The sequence below is a fragment of the Pelodiscus sinensis genome, chromosome 3, assembly GCF_049634645.1.
Source record: "Pelodiscus sinensis isolate JC-2024 chromosome 3, ASM4963464v1, whole genome shotgun sequence".
NCBI lineage: Eukaryota > Metazoa > Chordata > Testudines > Trionychidae > Pelodiscus > Pelodiscus sinensis.
In genome coordinates this window covers 186,107,611-186,122,373 of record NC_134713.1, presented here as the reverse complement: position 1 = coordinate 186,122,373, position 14,763 = coordinate 186,107,611, and the positions used below count along the sequence as shown (strand labels likewise).

General features: G+C 43.3%; 1 protein-coding gene across 8 annotated transcripts in view; it reads right to left on the bottom strand.

The window, feature by feature from the left end:
- The window catches only part of KIF16B (kinesin family member 16B), a 237,704-nt gene that overhangs the window by 211,792 nt on the left and 11,149 nt on the right, over positions 1–14,763 (bottom strand). For all 8 annotated transcript variants that reach the window (XM_075925620.1, XM_075925621.1, XM_075925627.1 and 5 more), the window contains exons 2-3: positions 5,617–5,686; positions 4,595–4,708 (exon numbers count right to left, since the gene is read on the bottom strand). In XM_075925620.1, coding sequence (XP_075781735.1) covers positions 4,595–4,708; positions 5,617–5,686 — 184 coding nt within the window. The remainder of the gene's footprint in view (positions 1–4,594; positions 4,709–5,616; positions 5,687–14,763) is intronic.

The window sequence follows — 14,763 nt, the reverse complement described above, 5'->3', positions numbered from 1 at the left end:
AGTATAAAATTAACAAGGACTTTTAAAAATGGAATCTACCTGCTTGTATTAAATGGTTAAACAGAAATCTGTGAGTGGAAATTTTGTCAAATTGGCAATAAAAGTAGACTAGAGGAGCTGAGGCCAGGAGCTGCATGCTGATAGCGGCAGCCCTGGGACAGACAAGGGAGCCAACCTAATTAACAGGTTAAGAATTAGGTTAACCTAATGTTTAAGTGGTTAACTAATTAATCGGGTATCCATAAATTCAGCAGAAATTTCCAATATTTTAATATATGAGAAAGATTTCAGGATAGAAGCAGAGGAGCAACTGTCCTAACTTGCTGGTACAGATTCAATAAAGAAAAATGCTTATACTAAAAAACACTGTTAGAGAAATTAAATTTGGATCTGGAAGGGATGATGCAAAGTCATAAGCATCCAAAGAACTGTATAAATTAAATTACCTCAAAAAGAGGAGAGAGGGGTGAGGGCTGGGAACAAGGACTAACATCTTTCCCAGCCCCGCTTGAAGGAAAGATCTTGCCCTCATGTTGTTGTATTATCTCCTGAGTACGAGGCCTGCCCAGTTAGGACTAAGACCTTTCAGCTGCAGGTGTTGCCTGCAGCCATTATCAGGATCAGGCTTAAAGCCAGGAGGCTGCCGCTGGTAGCGGGCCACTCCGAAGGGGCGAGCTAAAGGGTACTTCCCTTTGGGGAGCCCTTCGGGACAGACTGAGGGGCAAGGGTGTGTGCTGTGGTGGTGGCAGCTTTATGTGTTATAGTGTAATTTTTGAGTGTGTGTGTTCTGGTGAGAGTAGCACACTTGTTGGTTGTGTGGTAGCCTATTCAGTCCCTAATGAGAGCAGGGAGGGTTCTTGGCGGGAGGAAGTTCCCCTTACCTGCCTACACTGAAGTTCAAGGAAGGGTTGTATTTATTCTCTTTTTTCATTATGTTCTTGACACAGATGGGGTGGATAAGGGGAAGGGTTCAAATAGCACTGTAGCAGCTATGACAGGTAGGAAAGATATGGCAGTGAGATCCGGACTGGCCAGTCAAGGGGAACACGGTTTAGACACTTATGTGCTATTCCTTGTTCTGGTCTTGTTCCTAGCTCAGTAACTCTGGGAATCTTAACACCTGTCCATCAGCCCTGAGCATGCTGCTGCTGAATGCCAGGTCAGTATCTCACAAAACAGCTGTCATCCATGATTTAATCCTGGCTTGTATCATAGACCTGGCTGGGAGTGGAGTGAGGCACTCACCTTTCCCAATTGTGCCTAGCTGGGTTCTCAGTACAGCACCAGCTGTGGCTCGATGGTTGGGGAAGTGATTGTCTATCAAAATACCTTTCCACTGGCTAGAGCCTTGGTCCCACAAAGTGTTAGAGTCGAGTGTTTGTACCTGATGTTGGGTGACTGAGATAGGCTGGGTGTGCTGCTTGTGTACTGTCCACGCCATTGTACAGCAGACGCTCTGCTCGAGCTGACTGAGGTGGTCTCAGAAGTGGCATTGAAGCCCAAGATTTTATGGATACCATGGGCCCTAGGACTATCCCAAGAAATAATTGTCCCCACGCATGTTGCAGGTCATATGCTCTATCTGGTCTTTTGGAATAAGGGTGATAGGGATCTTGGGATAAGGGATGTGATTACACTCCCTTTGTCATGGACTGATCACTGCCTGGTCAAGTTTAGACTATCTACTAACCCTCCCCTCCACACAAGCGGGGGGCCTATTAAGATGATCCGCCCTCAGACACTGATAGATCCAGAGGGCTTCCTGAGGTCCCTGAGAGATTGTTCAGCCATGATGGCAAATGGTCCTGTCAATGCCCTAGTCGATATATGGAACATCAAGGTAGCCTGTGCAGTTGACATGATTGCTCCTAAGCGCCTTCTTTGGGCTAACCAAGCCAAGTTTGCTCCCTGGTTTTCTGGGGCAGCGAAACGGTCTGTGTGACAGCTAGAGCTGAGTCTGATCAATTGCGGGTTAGAGCGGAATTGCGAACTTACTCTGTGGCAGTGCTGACAGTGAAGAAAAGCTACTTTTCCACCGGTATCACATCTGCACAATACCATCCAGCTGAACTGTTTCAAGCGGTGCGTGGCTTGTTACAGTCTGGCACTCATGATGAAATGGAAGAGCTCTTGGCTCCCCACTGTTATCTGTTTGCAAAGCACTTTGCAGATAAGATCGCTCGCCTTCGGTCTGATTTGGACTCTGGCTGATATGTAAGTGGGGCACAGAATGTGTTGAGCACACCACTCAGTCATTTTTCCTTTGGAACAGTTTCAGCTATTGCAGACTGAGGATGTGGACAAGGGGCTTGGAAAAGTGTGACTGACCTCGTGCTCGCTCGACCCCTTATTAAATCTAACCAGGAAGGGATGACTGGGTTCAGGGGAATTAATGCATCTTTTAGAAATGGTATGGTTCCTGCCGCCTTGAAAGAGGCAGTGATAAAACCACTACTTAAGAAGCCTTCCCTGGACCCCACATGATTTGAATAACTATCACCCAGTTGCTAATATTCCCTTTTTGGGCAAGGTACTCAAGCGGGCAGTGGCATTGCAACTCCAAGCTTTCTTGGAAGAAACTAATTATTTAGATCCATTTCAGTCTAGCTTTAGGCCAGGTTTTGGAATTGAAACCATCTTGGACACCCTGGTAGATGACCTACACCGGGAGACAAACAAAGGGAGTGCACCTCTATTAATTCTCTTAGACCTCTCAGCAGCTTTTGATACCATCGACCACGGTATCCTTCTGAAACGCCTGGCAGAGCTGGGTATTGGAGGCACTATTTTGCAGTGGTTCCGGTGTGACCTGTTGGGACACTTTCAGAAAGTGGAGTTAGGGGGCTGCTATTCGACACCATTGTGATTGTGCTACAGGGTCCCGCAAGGTTCCATCTTGTCCCCTATGCAGTTTAACATCTACATGAAGCTGCTGGAAGAAGTCATAAGGAGTTTTGGAGGACGGTGCCATCAACATGCAGATGACACGCAACTATTTCCCTGTGACATCAGAACCAGGCATGGCGGTGACTGACCTAAACTGGTGTCTGGAGGCGGTGATGATCTGAATGAAGTCCAACAAGCTTAAGTTGAATCCAGATAAGACTGAAGTCCTGTGGATCAGGAGGCCATTTGTTCGGGAATATGGCATGGTGCCTGTTCTAGACGGGGTTACTCTCCCCCTGAAAGAACAGGTACGCAGCTTGAGAGTCCTTCTGGACCCTTTTTTAACCTTTCCTGAACAAGCATCACTTGGCCACAGTGCACATGCTTTTGTTACATCCCAACTGGATTACCATAATGCTCTTTATGTGGGGCTGCCTCTAAAGAGCCTTCGGAAACTTCAACTGGTCCCGAATGTGGCTCATCGAGTTTTAACTAATACTTGTTATACAGAGCATAGGCAGCTGCACTGGATTCTGGTATTTTTCCGGGCACAATTTAAGGTCTTAGTTATGACCTATATAGGCCTAAACAGGGTTGGGTCCGGGGTATCTGAAGGATCATCTTCTCCCATATGAACTGCCCAGGGATTGAGATCAACTGGGAGGCTCTGCTCAATGTTCCCCTACTTATGGAGATAAAATTAACATCTATGCATAACAGGGCCTTCCCAGCTTTTGCTCCCAGGCTGTGGAATTCTCTTCCTCGGGATAGTCGCATGGTGCCAGTGTTAGCATTGTTTCAGCATCAGGCTAAAGCCACTCTTTTTAATTGTGCTTTTATTGGTGTTTGAGTCTGTAATGTGTGTGTTCCTCCTCTCAAGACGTTTTTAGCAGGTTTTATGTCTCTCTGGGGTCTCGTATTTTAAAGTTGTATACATATTTGTATTGTGTTTTTAAAATATTTGTAAGCCGCCTCGAATATTTCAAATAGAGGCGGAGTATAAATATTTTAAAATAAATAAATACATACATAAATAAATAAATAAAACAAGTATGACATATTTCAAAGCGAGTAGCATACAAATATTCACATACATTAGTGTGCCTAAGTTAAGTGCAAATGTGTAGTGTGTATGCAATTACACATGACTTGTCTTCAGAAAAATTGTTTCCATACATTTACATTTGGGTTGAGTAAACAGTCACCAGATGTCCATAATTAGGAACGACAGTCAGGTATGCAGTCTTGTGGGTGAAGGAAGAAAGATAATTTAGATGGCCAAGTCTAAAATAGTACATTAGAAAGCTGGCATGTAATACTCTGGGGAGATGCATCACAAACCTGTTTCAAGCAGAATCTCAAATGCTTAATAAATCTTTTGTTGAAATAGGATTTACTTGGAAAAAATGTTTCTGACTTTTTGAATTAAGCAGATATATTTGTCAACTAAAAACTTCTGAAGAACAAATGTAAGTAGCAGGATAAAAGTTGTATTGGGGATTTCACTAACATAACATAACAAAATAAGACAAGAGAGCTGGACAATGGGCATTTCTTCTGTATTGTGAGAAAACATAGCTAGCTGTACTGGCTTTCTTATCGCTTCCCTTAAACATGTAGGTAATTTCCAATTGGAAATAGGGAACTGTAAAAGAAAGGAAACTTTATATTCTTTCAGTATAAAAAACAATTCTAAAGAAAAACCTACCACTTCTTGAGACACATATGAAGGACTTTTACTATCTGCTGAAAAATAGGAGAAGTCATAAGTAAACGTTTTTGTCCGTTCTCTTCCTATATCTCCAGTTCCTCCTTCTGGTATCTACAGAAGACAAAACAAAACAAAACAAAAAGAGTTGGCATGTTGCGTGATAATGTAATTAATCCTAAGAACACTTTCCAATATAACTGACTGGAAAGCAAACTTCATACCAAAACACAAAAAGAATCTTAATGAAAGGCTATCCCTTTTTTTATTTTAACAAACATACATGCAATACTTTGTTATGAAAAAAGTTATCAAGTAACATCAGTTTTTATAAGTAACGGATAGTCTTATTAAAAGGGCACTGTAGGCATGACACTATTTTAATGCAATGGCTCATTTTTGTTATGTTACTTTATAACGCTTACCATTACTAATTACTACAAGTTAGAATTTTAGAATTTAAGACAATATTACAAATACTTAATAAAGAAACACTTTGCCATGTACATGCTGAATTGTATTTGAAAGAACAGGTGTAATTAAAGCCATCATATATGCCTTCAGCTTAAAGTTATCATCAGGTTAGAGACAGACTGCTCATTAACACTAGCAATATGTACTTCTATCTGAATTACACACAATTTTCTTCCCATGCAAGGAGCACAGTGTAGTAAAGAGCTGGGGGTTATGCATCACGCATACTAGCTTTTATCACCATTTCTGCCACACATTTCACTATGTCATTTAAGCAAAGTATTTCAATTTCTGTGCTTTGGTTCTTCAGCTGTAAAATGGCTATAAGGCTTAAACTCATGAAAATTCATTAGGCAGAATGGTGTTTATAAATCACTGATACCTTCAGATGATAAGGTGGTACAATAGCACTTCAAAGACATACATAACACAGAAACAAAAGGCCTCTCCCTAATATCAAATGAATGCCACCAATTACCTATTTAGCATAACCTTATTTTGATGGCTAGCTTGGTTATAATTTTTCCTTTTCAAATGAGAACACTCACCTTTATATTTGTGATTGTTGTTTTATTTTGTTCCATTGAAATAATAAATTTAGCATCCAGGTCCTTTTCCCTGTAAGTAAAAGAGTCATGATTACAATATTCTGAACATTTCACAAAGACAAACTGTTTTTATTAACTTCTTAGCACTGTATATGAATTAGTCAATTTCTTTTTTCATTGAAGCAAATTACATTTCTGATATATTTGTGTTGCCTGGCCTTGTTTCCCTTCTGCCTTTTCAAATGCCAATATATCTTTTTTGAGATGAAGTGACCACATCTGTACACAGTATTCAAGATGGGGGCATACCATACTTTTACATGCAGGCAATTAAATATTCTTTGTCTTATTCTCTATCCCTTTTTTAATGATTCCTAACATTGTTTGCTTTTTTGACTGCTTCTGCACAGAGTGGATGTTTTCAGAGAACTATCCATGACTCCAAGATCTCTCTCAAGTAGTTGTACATAAATTAGTCCCCATCTTTTTGTATGTACAGTTGGTATTATTTTTTACAATGTGCATTACTTTACATTTATCAACATTAAATTTCATTTGCCATTTTGCTGCCCAATCAGTTTTGTGAGATCTTTTTGAAGATCTTCACAGTCTGCTTTGGTCTTAACTATCTTGAGCATCTGTAAATTTTGCCACTAAATTCTTTACCCCTTTCTCCAGATCATTTATAAACTGGTTGAACAAGATTGGTCCCAGTACGGACTCTTGGGGGATTCCACTAGTTACCTCTCTCCATTCTGAAAATTTACCATTTATTTCTACCTTTTGTTTCCTATCTTTTAACCAGTTCTCAGTCCATGAGAGGAGCTTCCTTCTTATCCCATGACAATTTACTTAAGAGCCTTTGGTGAAGGACCTTCTCAAAGGCTTTCTGGAATCTGATTACACTGTATCCAGTGGATACCCCTTACCCACATGTTTGTTGACCCCCTCAAAGAACTCTAGTACATTAGTAAGACATGATTTCCCTTTACAGAAACTATGCTGACTTATCTCCAACAAATTATATTAATGCATGTGTCTGACAATGTTATTCTTTAATATAGTTTCAACTGATTTGCCCGGTACTGGTCGGGGATGTTAAATTTAGTTTAATCAACTAATTGTCTCATTGATGGATTTTCCACCAACTAGTCATTTAGTCGATAAACCACAGAGCTAATCCCACTGCTCTTGAGCATTTTGAATGCATTAAGAGCCAGCAGAGTCGCAATGTCTGGGACTGAGCATGAGCTGGGAACGAGCAGATTCCAAGTTTGCGCCCAGTCCCTGCTACCTTCCTATCTCCCTCACCCCCCGTGGAGAAGGTGCTGGGAGGAACCAGATTTCAAACCGGCTCCCCCCCAGCACGGGCTCCTGTTCCCCCCCACACACCTGCTGCCCCTGACTGAGGCAGCAAGGGGGGGAAGTGACTAGTCGAGGGACTAGTCAACTATCCAATAAGTTTTTGATTATCAGATAGTCAACTAGCCACTTACCTCCATAGTACTGATATTAGACTTACAGGTCTATAATTGCCAGGATCACAACTAGAGCCTTTTTTAAATATTGGCATCACATTAGCTATCTTCCAGTCATTAGGTACAGAAGCTGGAATATTGGCACCTTTTCCTCTGGAGTACCAGCACTTTTTTTTTTTTTTTTTTTTTAAACAAAAAAAAGCACTGCCACAGCCCCTCCCTACCTCCTCCCCTTTCCCTTCCTGGTGCTTTACAGTGGGAGGAGGGGAAGAGCACAGACCCTGTGAGGCCCCGGAGAGGCCCACCACCATCTTCCTTCAGCAGATAGGGGCAAGAGCACGGGGCCTCGGTGGTGTTTCCCCCTCGTGCGGGGCAGGAGCCATGCAGCCTTTTTCCCTTGTGGGGAGGGGACTGGGACCAGAGCTGCCAGCTTCCAGTCACGTGGCCTTCCCCCCTTCATGAGTCCCCACGTGGCCAGAGGGGAGGAAGAGAGCAGGGGCAGGCCGCAGCAAGGGGAAAAGGCCATGCGGCTCTGGCCCCAGTCCCGTCCCCAAGGAGGAAAGGCAGCACAGGTCCAGCCCTGTGCTCCCGCGGGGGAAAGACCACCCAGGCCCTGTGCTGTGTTCTCCCCCGCACGCCCCGCCAAGGAGGCAGTGTGGGGCTTCACAGGCCCCGTGCTCTTCCCCCCAGCTGCAGAGTACCAGGGAGGGAAAGGGGAGGAGGTAGAAAGGGGCTGCGAGATGCTGAGTAACGTGATGACATCACTGTCATACTGCAGAAAAAAAATGTTATATAGAAAGGGAGATTAATCAAATCATATCAGCTGCTACAAAAAGAAAATAGATCTATAGTAACCTAGCAAATAAACAATCAAAGTGACATCAAGTCTCAGCTTGACAAAGCTCTGGCTGGGTTAACTTAGTTGGGATTGGTCCTGCCTTGGGCAGGGGGCTGTACTTGACCCCCTCCTGAGGTCTTTTCCAGCCCTATGATTCTATGACATGCAGCAAAGTAAAAGGCGTTAAAATAGTAACCTTGTTTTCAGGATTATTTGATATTTTTTAGGCCAGATTAAAATTAAATAAAAGCAGAAGTAACTTCTTCTCTTTCCCTTCCCAACCAAGGAATAACGTTGCCAAGCACAAACAGACCAAAGGCAGACTTTTGGTTCCTACGCTGTTACATGGCTTTTTAATCCTTGCTCCTTTAAAAGTCACTCTTTACCTCATTCAGTCTCTTTCTAAAAGTAATTCTGAAGGAACAGGAGAACAATTTCAACATCTCAGGCAAAGAACAAAAGATAATAAATATTATCCAATATAAATAAGCATCTGTATATCAGTAGATTGCTAAGTTATATTCTAACCTAATAATGAACAGACTTGTAATAGTGTTTAGTTAATGCAGTAATTTGAATTTAGGTTTACCAAAGCAAAACACTAGAATTGCCTTTGAGGAAGATCTCTGTGTATCATCGATTCCCGCCCCTCCTCCCACCCCACAATATCCTCTTGCAGCTCCCTGATTGACTTTATACAAGTTGGACCTCTCTGGTCCAGCACTCGAGACCTGACCAGTCCTGTATGAAGGAATTTGCCAGATATAGGGAGATCTCCTGCCACTGGCCTCCCAGAATACTGCCCCTCCCTCTGGCTGGCTCTGCTCCAGCCCCATTCTCAGTGGGCTCCATCCCTGCTGCTACAGGGCTTGGGCTCAGCATGCTGCCGCCAGCCAGCCGGAGCTCTCCAGGGACGGAGCTCCCCAGCCACCGCAGACATGCTTCTGCCCCACCCAGCCAAGGCTTCTTGGCAACACCACGGCCCTGCTTCTGTCCTGCCCAGGGCTTCCCAGGGACTAGGCACTGTGGCTACCCTGCTGCTACCATGTAGGAGTAGGATTTTATATTTATATTTTAGGTTTAATAATGTAGTAATGTAGGATTTAATTTCATCCTGCCAGCCACCCTCTCTAGGTCCTTTAGTTAAATATACATTTCATTGTTTTAAGGTTTAGTAAGTAAGCTTTTTTTTGTTTTAAGGGTAAGTAAGTAAGTAAAAGACAGGATCTTGTATTGTGTCTATGTTAATAAGATTAGAAGAATATTGAAGGCCCAGACCACAATGTGAACTGTTTTGATTACAAGATTTAGTAAGGTTTAATTTATAATGCTTTTTTGTTGCTCAATATAAAACACTGCTGTTTGTTCACCTTTGAAGGTCTCTATAAAAGACTGTGTGAATGAGAGGTGTATGTATCAAAAAGAGATACGCGTGAAGGTGATTGTTAAAACCAGGTGGTCAAGAGAAGAGGGGTGAAGAAACTTATCGACGCCAGCGAACTGACAGCACGTATTCATGATTAAGGAGGGGGCACATTGACGACTCCAAGGTGGAGCTGACACCCCTAAAGACAATTGATTAACTCAATCCAGGACAGGATGACCCTCTCGAAGGTGTTCTGGAATGATAACATCAAAAGATAACACCAATCAAGGAGTAACCAGTCACAAACAGACACAGAAAAATCCATAGACTTCAACAGAGAAAAGAGGATTATAAGAGCAGGGTGCTTTGCCATGAGACTTTGGGTTCGTCTTGCTACCAACTCCAGAAGTATCGGATCGTGACCAACAGAGCCCGGCTCCCCTCTGCAATCAATCTGGCTGGCCACTAGATTGATCCAGACTCTGGACTGGTAACAATAGCATCGACTGGCGGGACTGCATGCATGGTGTGTGTGAGAGAGACTGAGAAGCATATGCTAACTGCTGTATTCTCAATAAATGTGGCGTACTGCCTTCTCCCCAATAAAGATCTCTTGTGCTTTGTATGGGCATAACAACCACGCCCCAACTGGGCTTTCCAGGGATGGGGCTCACCAGCTGCTGGTGGTCTCACTGCTGTGGAGCGCCACCAGGGTTCCCCTGGGATGGGGCACTGCAGCTGCCCTGCTGCTAGCACACTGGGATGGGGCTCCACAGAGACAGGGCTCACCAGTCCCATTGCTGCCCCACCCAGCCAAGGCTCCCCTGGGACGGGGCTCTGCAGCTGGAGTTGCCAGGATGGGGCTCCTCAGGGACAGAGCTCACTGGTCCCATTGCTGCCCTGCCTGACCAGGGCTCTCTGGGGACAGGGCTCACCTGTCTGATGGGGGGCTCCCCTACACCGGACTCCCTGACAGTTTGTATTTCTGGGAGCCAGGGCTCTCTCATCCAGCAACATCTGTGATCCTGCCAGACCAGAGATATGGCCAGACCAGAGAGTCCTGGATTTAAGAGGTTCAACCTGTAGTTACAGATTGAAGCAAAATAATTCTGATACTGGTGGCAGACAGAAGAAATGGAGAAAGCTCTACAGTGGTATTGTTACCAGGAGACAGACAGAGAGCGTTTCTTATGCCACCATCCAGCACGAGAGTAACAAGGGCCCAGTTCCTGCTCACTGTAACTGTGTCAATTAAGTTTCTTGAACAAGTGGTGATCCTACAGTGCAAGGGAGCCTGGACTACCCTGCCTTGATAATAAACGGTGATGTCTGCCATGTCCAAAACGCAGATCTCCAAAAAGCAAAACCCAGGTCTGTCTCAAGTCCGGTGTACATAAGCACGTATGCATGGCTTGGGAGGGAGAAGCTGTGAAATGAAGGAATGTTTTGAACAACAACGCAGATTAAGCATGGTACGCGAGACCACATCAAGAACACATGACAAGCAAGCCTGTACTGGTCCTTCTGTTTCTGATAACGAAAATTATAGATGCAGCCAAACAACAGTCAACTACGCACATAGCAGCAACATCCTGAGCAGGATGTACTCCAAACAGGGGCATTGGGCATTTTACGTATCCTACGCAATACGTAATTAATTGGTAAATATTATTAGAATGATGAAGTCTCGCTTCACTAAAAATGGGCTTAGTAAGAACAATCAAGAGAAGGGAATAGGCAGAACTGACCCACAGGTCCTGCTCGACGTAACGAGAAGTAAACCAGCCCTTCACACCAGCGATCCAGTGCATAGTGTTCCATTGCATGGGAAGAAAAGGAACCACGACCTCCTGCCTGGTACTGTAGGTACCATACAGGAGAAGTGTAAGTGAATTAGGCTTTATTATTGTATTATAGTAGATCTTATATTAATTGCTTTTGCATTGTTTTGCACTGTATTAATTGCTATAGAATTTATAGTATTTAAGGTTTAAATTATATAGTAATCGTTTTTAAGACTTGTAAAATTTAAACAACTGAATTAACTGCTTAAAGCTTCCAAGTGTCCTGGTTTCCCTTGGATCTAAAATAAATCTAACCACACTACATACGATGGTAAAAATAAATTGTATAATAAATATTCTATTTTAATATGAAGTTTACTTGAAAGTATTTTTGCAATCCATTCTCATTTAAAATTCTACAAGGCATCTGTTTCTTCTGGAAACAAACATGGGTCAGGATTACCTTGTTTTTCCACTGGGGGATATTTTTGTTTTAAATCTTCATTTTGCGGGAGGAAGCAAGATGAACAAAGAAGATCCGGGGAAGAGAGTTTAACAGTTGTTTCACTAAATTTAGTGAACTCGATGCACGCAAAAAAAACCCACAAAATCTACTGGGTTAATGAAAAACTTCTAGACTAAACCAGTGGTCCCCAACCTTTTGGGGCTGCGGGCGCCTGGGGGTAGGGCTGCGCACATGCCCAGGGGCGGGGCCACCCATACACCATGTGCCCGGGGCCGGCACCACTCCAGTGCAGCATGCCCAGGGGCAGGGCCGCCCGTACGCCGTGCGCCCGGGGCCAGAACAGCCCATAAACTGCATGCCCGGGGCTGGCGCCGCTCCTGTGCCGCACACCCAGGAGCCGTCAGCGCCCATGCAACGCATGCCCAGGGCCGGCACCACCCCTGTGCCGCGTGCCTGGGGGCGGCCCCGATCACTCGGTGGGTGCACAGAAATGGCCTGGCAGGCGCCATGGTGCCCACGGGCACAGCATTGAGGACCACTGGACTAAACAGTACTACCAAAAAGAGTTTAATATATTAAAAAAAGTATTCTTCTCACAGGGAATCTATAGACACTTATTTTTTGGTAATACTGGCAGCATATAAGGTGTCAATTTTTTACTTTTACCCTACAAGATTGTCCATAATAGAATTTGGATTAAGAATGCTTTTTTTAAAAAATTCAATTTATAAAAAGGTGACCTGCAAAAAATAAAAAAAGGGGTGTTACTCTTGAGGTTAAGATATGGTAAAAAATGAACAAAGGAACTAAGCTGTGTACTATGCAAACTTAGTAAAGTGCAAATGTAAAGAAAATAAATAAAAAGCTAAACAGATTTTTTTATTCTTTCAGTTTAATATTAGCAATACAAATAATAAATTCTGTAAGCTTCTAACATGATTTTTGTAATTTGACAGGATCCTTTAAAATCTAAATGGAGACTGATCACAGTCATAAAGCAGTCTATACACTAAAGCATTGTTTGGAACTGAATGTTGCTCAAAATATTTGGAACTGCACACTTCATGTTTATTACCAAAAATTAAGCAAAGGAGTAAACTGCCACACTGTTCCCCTACGATTGTATGAGCATTCAAGACCTGTAAAGAAAACGATTGCATTTAACAACTTTTACAATAGACGGTGCTTAAACGCAATATAAGTAGGGCCCTACCAAATTTACAGTTCTTTTTGGTCAATTTCACTGATTAAAAATCATAAATTTCATGATTTTACCATAAAGCTCTGCTCCAGACCCTTGGGCTGGGAGCAGTGTTCCCTCTAAGATGCACATCTCCACAGCTGTGCACAAAAAATGTTGAGCCCACCTACCTCCTTTGCAGAGACATGCAGCAGCACTCACTTTCCTGGACCTGGAAGGTGAGTGGCGTGGCTGCTACCACGGCCGGGGCTGTATGGTGGTGGGGATGAGGGAGGGGACAGAGACAGGGCCATGACCATGGTGGAAGGGGACTGCTCTGGCTGCTACCAGGGCCAAATCCATGTTGGGAGAAGCAGCTGCCACGAGGACCAAGACCATGTGATGGGTGGCTGCCGCTGCCTGGGATTGGGGCTGGCAGGTGGCTACTGCCAGGAGTTGAGGCCATGGGGTTGATAGAGGGAGCAGTGGGGATAGAGGAAGAGACAGGGGTGCTAGCTATGTAACAGGGCAGAAGATGGGGCAGAAGCTAATGCATCTGCACAGTAAGTGGGGCTTTCTTCCAGCTGGCCATGACGGGCGGGGGGCTGCTTTAGCCCAGCAGGCAGGAATGCCTCCCACATACACACATTTAATCAGTTAAACTTAGCATTTTCATCCCTTATTTAGGCATGAGCATCAAAACACTCTCCAAAAAAACAAAAACACACCACCACAAATAAGATACAAGCCTCTATTTCAGTTCCTTCCTGCCCTTCATTATACAAAGTTATATAAAGGAATGGGCTACCAAAATGAGTTCCCAATTAATGGCATAATTTATACATGGAAGAGAATTTATTTCCTCTGAAATCAGATATATTCTCAAGTGCTCCACTCCACTTTTCAGCCTTTCACTACTGCCACTTCATACTCTACGCCTAGTTCTATAATTAAATTTGCAACCCTTGATCTCTTGGCTCAGAACCAATATTAATGTGATCTAGGCAGGCAAACTGCTTGGCACAGCCATTAGGAAATCTCAAGTATTTAGTTTTAACCTTCTATTACTATTATATTCATATATTCACCCATAACATAAAGGGAAAAAAATCTGGAAAATTATTATAGATATTGCCTCTTGTTTCACTATCAAGCGCACCACCATGAGGAATTATACAAACACTAACATCAGTCTCTATGTCTGACAAGTGGATTATCTACTCAAAGATTTAATAATTCTTTACTTGTATGGGGCTAGAATGTGACATTCGACAGAGCCATTAGGGGGCTGGTACATAAACTAAGAAATTGTTTGATTTAGAGACACACTTCTAAGTCATGTTTCCACCCTTGCTTTCTTTACACACTGCATTACTACAGATTCCAGTTCACTGCTCAACTACTCCATAGAGGGAGAAAACAGAAGTCCTCTCTATATACTTGGACTTTAGATCTGGTCAGCCGACATAAGTGAAGTGCTCTCTACTGCATGGGCATGTTATCCAAGTCAAAACCATTTACACTAATCTCCCACATTTCAAGGAAGAGAGCACAACCTCATTACATCATCTTCTGATATCACTATTCCTGTCCTTCACAAGCCTTTGTCAAATTTCTCCCACAATGAAAGGGAATCAAGAAATGTAATGTTCTAGCAGAGAGAACATATAAATAAATGAAGGGGAATCTTGAGAGGTCATTTTGTCAGACTGTCTGGCTACATCTACATTGGCAAGATTTTGCGCAAATACTATTAACGCAAGAGTTTTTGCGTTAAAGTATTTGCGCTAGAGAGCATCTACACTGGCATGTGCTTTTGTGCAAAAGCATCCATGCCAGTGTAGACACTCTCTTGCACAAGAAAGCTCCAATGGCCATTTTAGCCATTAGGCTTTCTTGCACAAGAAATTCATGTTGCCTGTCTACACTGGCCTCTTGCACAAGAGGGATTTTTCCTGAGTGGAAGCGTCATAGTTCTTGCACAAGAAGCACTGATTCCTTACATTAGAACGTCAGTGTTCTTGCGCAAGAACTC